The following is an 8,500-nucleotide window of genomic DNA, read 5'->3' on the forward strand; positions in this document are numbered from 1 at the left end:
TTATTTTATTTTATATTATATATTGTATATTATATTATATATTGTATATTCCATATTCTATACCCCACATTGGTTCTGCAGGAATATAAATAAAACATAAAAAACAGACAGTGTTGGAACTCTTTTAAGCAAAATAATATATATATATATATATATATATATATTTATGTGGAGAATGGAGCAACAAATACAAGAAGAAGCAATTCTGTTGGGCTAGTTAGCCGTTGTTTTATTGTGTGGAGGTTATGTAATGAGTCATTGTGAATGTTATGTAATAGTCATTTACGTACGTTATATATATATAAGATCTGATCAATAAGTATCTGAACTGTTGCCATAGTAACGAAGCTAAAGCATGCAGAGTGAAGATGTTTGACCAAAATGGACCTTGAACTCTGCTGTGCATGTGCACAAAGTTTTAATGTTCTAACTGACTTCCACTGTTTACAGCAGTGCTTGGAAGGAAAGTGTGTAGCATGTGATCCTTGCATTGACCATGACAGAGAAAGTTGAGCAGAGAATGTACATGATATTCTGCCAAAAGCTTGGTGATACCTGCTCAGAGGCCTACGAAAAGTTTTCAAAATATTTTCTTTGTTCTTGACACAATCAAGGAGATCTTGTGTAGCTGAAACCTGAGTGTCTCTTTGATCAGCTGAAAGCAGTTTTGGCACAAACTTGGCAGACACCTCTTTTACCCAAACCTTCAGTGATAATAGACTGAACTGAACCGTAACTAATCTGCCCATCCTCTGATAACTTATGGATGGTGATTTGATGATTTTCCCTCACAGCTGCAGCACATCTGCAATATTTTCTCAGTTCTGCTGGTTGCAGGTCTCTCGGAACATTCATCAATATTGACATTTATTCAGCCATCTTGGAAATGTCCGAACCACCCACACACTCCTCTCCGTACATTTTCTGCAACCTTGCATAGGCCTCTGAGTAGGCATTGCCAGGAAAACTTCCTGTCTTGGTCAATGTGATGATCACATGCTACACACATTCCTTCCAAGCACTGCTGTAAACAGTGGAAGTGAGCTAGAATGTTAAAACTCAGTGCACATGCACAGCAGAGTTCAAGGTCAGTCTGTGCCAAGCGGCTCACTCTGTGTACTTTAGCTTTGTTACTATGGCAACAGTCCAGGTACTTATTGATCAGACCTCATATATATATATGTATATATATACACGCACACACACACACAGACATACATATTTTGTCACTCTTTGGTGTTTATGAGTGAGTTATTTATCTTATACGTATAGACATATATATATATATATATTTATATAGATAGATGAATATTTACACATATACACAAATATCATGCATAGACTTGCCAACGCATACATAGATATGTAGTGGCACGTGTGGCCGCCATCTTGGGAAGTGCCATTGCGCATGTGCAAGAGATTTGCCGTCAGCGGAAGTACCCAAGCATGCATGTGCAATGCAACAGGTGGAGAGAGAGCAATAGCGTTCCCTCTCTTATTCATCCAGCCGGCGTCGTGACAAGATGTTCTTTTAAACTCTCTGACAACCCGACCCTGACATGTGGTCGAAACATCCTTTGGTATTCTAGTGGCATGCCTATTCACCCAGGAACAAAATGGCTCTACACCAAACAGGAATAAATCATTGATCTGTTGTTACCGTTATCCCTTGTGTTGTTGTATTTCTGAATTTAATTATTAATATAAGAACTGGGGAGAGATGGCCGAGCCGTCATATCTCATCCAACTCTTATAGATAAATATATATTTGTGTGCTTGCAGAAAAAGAAATACATATGTATGTGTGTATAAAAACAATATAAACTCCACTTAATTACTCTCTCACCTTATCATTTCATCTGTTTATTAATTTGATTCTTTCTCTTGTCCTTCTGATGTTTTTTTTTCTTCCAATTCTTGCACCCCACCCACTTTAGGGGGACACCATTTTTTAATATGTCTTAGTTGATTTTTCAGATCAATCAACCAAATAAAGAAGGTTACACACCTCTGCATCTAGCCTGTGAGAGGGGAAACAAAAACATCGTTCAGTACCTACTTGGTTGTAATGCTGATGTAAATGTGAAGAACCGTGAGGATGCAACACCTCTCAGTTTAGCCTGTAAGAAAGATCACCCAGACACTGTTTGTCTGTTACTGCAGATGAGTAATCCTGATTGCAATGTAGTGTACGATGATAAAGATAACACACCTCTACACTGGGCTATTCAAACGTAAGTCCCCATTGATCTGGAATATCCATATTTGTTTCTTTTGTTTTCAATAATCTTTGATTTTATTGAGTCCTTCATGTCATAATCCCATCATGGATCATGGATCCTTCTACTCTCTTTCACACTGTAATGGCAAGGTAATCTACTTCATTAATTAATCGTCACCATAATTATTGTTGTTGTTATCTGACTAGATTCTTTACTTCATCTCATCCTCTGTTAATATTACAGATTCAAATTCACTCTCTTCTCACTTTCACTCCATGTAAAACTCAACATCTCTCTTTCTCTCTCTCTCTCTCGTTAGCAATGTTCATCTTTCTTTTGACCCTGGGCTAAATACAGAATCATCACCTTATATTATTTAGTTTTGTCTCTATGTTCCTACTGGAATATCTACTGTCACTCTGGAGTTGATAATTTGTAATACCAGTAATATCCAGGGGTCATTTAATAAACTTTTCCCACCTCTCTTGTTCTTGTGTCTTATTACTTTGTATTATTCATGACTACTCTTTTACTTGTTTCAGTCATTTGACTGCGGCCATGTTGGAGCACCGCCTTTAGTCGAGCAAATCGACCCCAGGACTTATTCTTTGTAATATTGGTCTCTTTTGCCGAACCGCTAAGTTACGGGGACGTAAACACACCAGCATCGGTTGTTAAGCGATGTTGGGGGGACAAACACACACACACACACACACACACACACACACACATATATATATATATATATATATATATATACACACACACATATCTACGACGGACTTCTTTCAGTTTCCGTCTACCGAATCCACTCACAAGGCTTTGGTCAGCCTGAGGCTATAGTAGATGACACTTGCTCAAGGTGCCACACAGTGGGACTGAACCCGGAACCATGTGGTTGGTAAGCAAGCTACTTACCACACATCCACTCCTACGCCTATAACATTCAGACTCTTAACATTCGGAGCTTAAAACCTGCTGAGGTCAACTTGGCCTTCTATCTTTGCAAGGTTGATCAAATGCAATACCAGTCATGTACTGGGCTCCATATAATTATACCCCCATCTCCTAAGTTTCACCTCTATATAACAGTTATTTATTGTACCATATATACATTGCTCTGTTTACTCAGGTATGTATATATCGTTGTCTTACTGTGTAATGTGTATGTTAACTATATGGGTGTGTGTGTGTCTAAATAACTGTTGACGCAATTAGGTTTTAGTGACCTAATTACACTTGTTTTACATTAATTAATGACCTAATAATTACTAATAATCTCAATTTCTGTGATGCTTGTATGTTTTCTATTTCTTTGATTTTCAGGAATCACTATGATATGGCTTTATTGATTCTATCCAAGGTTAGTTGTCATTCTTTTTCACTTGTTTCAGTTGTATGACTGGCCATGCTGAAGCACTGCCTTTAAGGGTTTTATTCAAACAAGTCGACCTCAGGACTTATTCTATCAATCTCTTTTGCTGAACTACTGCATTACAGGGAGCACAAATACACTAACAATGGTTGTCAAATGATGTATATGTATATATATATATATATACATATGTATATATGTATATGTATATACTCTTATATATGTATATATATGAGAGAGAATCGTGATGTCGTAGGAGAGAAATGTGTCCGCTTGGATGATGGCTCACTTGCACTAAACGAGGCTGCAAAGATAGAGGTTTGGAGATGCCACTATGAAAGGCTGTTTAATAAAGAGAATGAATGGGAGGAAGAGAGTCTGCTGCATGTCGACCCAACAGAGGGACCAGCTATCCTAATTGACATTACCTTGGTAGATAAAGCAATCAAGATTATGAAGACAGGGAAAGCCCTCGGCCCATCAGGAATCACTGCTGAGATGCTCAAAATATCTGGCAGTGTTGGCTATAGCCTAGTCACCCGTATAGTCAATCAGGTAATACATGAAGGAGTCATACCCAATGACTGGTGTAGCAGGTCGACTTCACTGACAAGCATAAAATGTACATGATCAGTTTGATCAAGTGCTCAATAGAAAACAGTAATGGCATATTAATATCCATCATAATTTCCATGTAAATTTTTGTCTTCTATTTTTACCTCTACAAAGCACATGGTGAAATTTGATACGGAGAACAAAGATGGAATGACACCATTGCTCCTTGCTGTCTCTGAGGGTCACCTCAGATTAATCCAACAATTCATTTCAAAAGGAGCAAATATAAACGCTGAGAATGCTGAAAAAGAAAACTGCCTGCACTACGCTGTAAAGAATTATTTTCATTCTGAGGAGAAGTCCATAGATATTTTAGATGAGGTAAGTTTTAAAATTGTTTGTGAATATATAAGAGATGGAAGCAGATCTAGTTTCTCTGTATAACCCTAGTTATATTATGTAACTAACAATATTCCATCAACTTCAACCATCAAAGAGATAGCTCTTTCACTGTAGAGAATGTAACCCATCTCAGATGTTGGCCATATACACACATCCACAACAGTGTGAAGGGGAGCTGATTTACTGAACAGAGGAGATATTATTCCTAATAATCAAAAATTCAGGATAATGGAAATGACAACTTTTATAGCTCTGGTGCCATGATAAATCACCCAGTTCATTCTATGAAGTATTTTATGATTGAAACATCTCCCCTTTCACACTTCTTGTACACAACATATACCCACTGATTTCTTGTGGATAGTTCATAACAATGTTGAATTCTTGAACACTTGAAAGTGAGTGTAAAGAAGATCCTTTGTGAGTTTCCTGTACTTAAGCTTTGTATGTTCGATTATATATATCATCATTATCATCATCATTGTTTAACGTCCGCTTTCCATGCTAGCATGGGTTGGACGGTTTGACTGAGGACTGGTGAACCAGATGGCTACACCAGGCTCCAATCTGATTTGGCAGAGTTTGTACAGCTGGATGCCCTTCCTAACGCCAACCACTCCGAGAGTATAGTGGGTGCTTTTACGTGCCACCGGCAGGAGGTACTGGCAATGGCCACATTCGAAATGGTGTATTTTACATGCCACCTGCACACGGGCCAGTCCAGCGGCACTGGCAACGATCTCGCTCGAATGTCTTTTCACATGCCACTGGCACAAGTGCCAGGAAGGCAACGTTGGTAACAGTATATATATATATATATATATATATATATTTATATTTATACGTACACAAAGGTACCAGCATCTAATGATCAGAAGATTTGATGCTTTGATGGTATTTATTATCAACTTTTGCAGAATTCAAGCAACTCTCTGATTTCCATATGAATAAAGGCCACTACAGGTGTGTGACAATATTTTGATGGTCATCTGTGTGGTTATAACATCTACTTTGGTAAAAAGAAGCCATTATGACAGTCAAATCTTACCCTGTCTGATGGAATTGTTTATCAGACTAACAGTTTGAATGGTTTAGCAACTACAATGTATTGGTGTGCTGCCTCAACTGTGATACCAGTTCTTACTTTTACTTCCCCTTCATCATCTAAAGATGTTTCTTCATTAATAATGGAAACATTATTGATATGTTTGGATATGTCTTTGTGGTGTTGGTCATGTTATGTCTGAAGAAATTTCCATGTTGTTCTGTGTTAGTTCTGATATAACATATATTATTTGTTGTCATGTTGTTGTGTTACAGTCATATATAAAATACTCTTCCATCAGTATTTCTTTTGGTATGGCTTGTTGGCTTTATCAAACCAGCTATATATTGGGTTGGCAACTAAGTTCCCGCTGTTTTTTTAATCTAAATTTTTTAAAAGGTTTAATAAAAAATAACAACTAATTAATTAATAATGTATTCACCCTTGTTGTTTACAACTTCTTCCCCACGTTCAACAAGATCTTCAATACCTCGTTGGTAGAAATCACCCGATTTTGACTCTCCTACCAAGCTCTCAATTCTGCATCAGTATTGAACGAAACTCAGTGCATAGCATTTGAAAGAGATCGAAAGAAGTGGAAATCCGTTGGTGCCAAATCAGGAGAATACAGCGGGTGTGGCAGCACTTCCCAGCCATGCATTTGAGTGGCTTCCTTGGTCATATTGGCGATATGAAGGCAGGCGTTGTCGTGCAGCAGAACTCCATGCTGCCAACTTTCTCTTGAATAGCCATGTTGAGTTGTTCCATCCGTTGAACTGTTTGGTTCTGTTCAAGCAATTCATAATGGAAAGTCTCTTCCCAGTCCCACCATACGCACAACATCGTTTTACGCGGATGAAGATCTTGTTTCACGCGTGGTGTCGCTTGTTTACCGGGGTTAAACCATTCCTTACACTGCTTCATATTCATGTACAGGCACCATTTTTCGTCGCCAGTAACGATTCAGTAAAGAAATCGTTGCTTGTGTCCATGAGTTGAGCAGTGACAAGCAAGCAAACCAGTGGAGATTGTGGCTCGTTGATTTTTGTTGTTGTCACTTAAAGTATGCGGAACCCATGCTCCATACTTCTGAACCTTTCCCATTGAGTGAAGATGCTTCAATATAGCAGTGTGGGAGCATTCCATTTTCTCTTCCAGTTCCCTTGTCATTTGACGAGAATTTTTGTGCAAAAGTTGGTTTAATCGCTCTTCATTGAACTCAACTGGACAGCAAGAACGAGGTGCGTCTTTGAGGTCAAAATTTCCATTTTTGAACTTAGTATACCAATAACGAGCGGTTCTTTCAGCTATGGCACCCTCTCCATACACAGCACAAATGTCACAAGCTGCTTTTGCAGCTTTAGAACCTTAATTAAAAACAAAAAGGAGGTGTTGAAAATGCTCGTTTTTCTTATACTTGACATTCCATTTTAATGATCTGAAAATAAACAAAATTTAACTAAAATTAATTAGAAAAAAAACAAAATAGATTCCAAAATAATTCGAAACTAGAATTCTCAAAAAAAAAAATAGATTCCAAAATTTAAAAACAGCGGGAATTTAGTTGCCAACCCAATACATAAGTTCTTGTGTTTTATCATTGTGATATTTGTTCCATTATATTTCCTATATTTGACACGATGCTATGATTTTGTTTACCTCTAATATATATTTGTGTAATACTAAACTCATCGTTTTATATTTCACTATTTGTAGTTCTCCTTTAAGCTCTCTTTGAACAAAGATGACAGGCTTTCTGGAACAGTAGTAGCCTGTTATCTAGCACATAGTGGAGCCGACTTTTACCACGAAAACGATAAAAAGGAGATCCCATTGGATCACATAGCGGATAACAATACAAAAGAGAAAATCAAAACATTATTCCCACAACCATTACAACCACCATCACCACCACGGTAAGTATTCGCTAGGTATAACGAGATAAACCTGTACATCTTGCATTTTGTCTATAATTGTGTTTATATGTTTTAGTTTTAATCCTACCAATACATTATACTATCATTAGTGTCTTGACCAAAGGCCACACAACAATAGAAAGAAGAACAATAAACAGAAAATACAGTTGTTAGAACACTATCTTAATTACATTCACATGATTTGCTGTGTTGACTGTCCACCTCCCCTACCTCTCTTAATTCCCTATTTTAAAGATCTGTGACCATCAGGAAAATTTAGTACTAAATAATGAAGTGAATGAACATATTTTGAAATTGTTACTGAAAAGAAAGTAGAATTTATTTATCTACCAACATTTTTCTATCTCTTTTCTCTGTCCCAATCCGTCATCATCCTGTAAGGTTTCTTAAAAGAAATATGATTAACAAATACATACGAACAGTGCATATCATCAAACATCCATTTTCCATGCTGGCATGGGTTGGATGGTTTGACTGAAAACTGGTAAGCTGGTGAGCTGCACCAAGTTCCAATCTGATTTGGCATGGTTTCTACAACTGGATGCTCTTCCTGTCACCAACTACTCCAAGAGTGTAGTGGGTGCATTTTATGTACCACTGGCATTGGTGCCAGGGCTTAACAGGTCCTCTCATATATATATATATATACACACACACACACACTTCTACGTACATATATACATGCATAATGAAATTCCATTATGCAGCTGAGGAGTACATTTTCATTGTACATTTTATGTAGTGTTCTCACTACATAAATAAATGGAGCTTGTATGAAACGTGCGTACTGCTATAACCTATTGAATTTTTGTTGCTTTTCTTCAAATTTTATTCACCAAATCTCTTGATTTTGTTTTTGGTTTTTACCCTACCAAATTCTGGTGCCTCAAACATTTTAAGTACCACATTTAATCTTTTGATTAAATCTATATTATTATTATTATTATTATTATATATATATATA

The 8,500-nt window shown here is 37.1% G+C and overlaps 1 protein-coding gene across 1 annotated transcript in view; it reads left to right on the forward strand.

Annotated features, from left to right (window-relative positions):
- Positions 1-8,500, forward strand: part of LOC106880296 (E3 ubiquitin-protein ligase MIB2) — a 21,817-nt gene that overhangs the window by 9,281 nt on the left and 4,036 nt on the right. Inside the window, exons 5-8 of the mRNA XM_014930167.2 lie at positions 1,978-2,234; positions 3,549-3,585; positions 4,327-4,533; positions 7,316-7,515. Of these exons, the coding sequence (XP_014785653.1) occupies positions 1,978-2,234; positions 3,549-3,585; positions 4,327-4,533; positions 7,316-7,515 (701 nt within the window). The remainder of the gene's footprint in view (positions 1-1,977; positions 2,235-3,548; positions 3,586-4,326; positions 4,534-7,315; positions 7,516-8,500) is intronic.

This window comes from Octopus bimaculoides, chromosome 27 (genome assembly GCF_001194135.2).
Source record: "Octopus bimaculoides isolate UCB-OBI-ISO-001 chromosome 27, ASM119413v2, whole genome shotgun sequence".
Classification (NCBI taxonomy): Eukaryota; Metazoa; Mollusca; class Cephalopoda; order Octopoda; family Octopodidae; genus Octopus; species Octopus bimaculoides.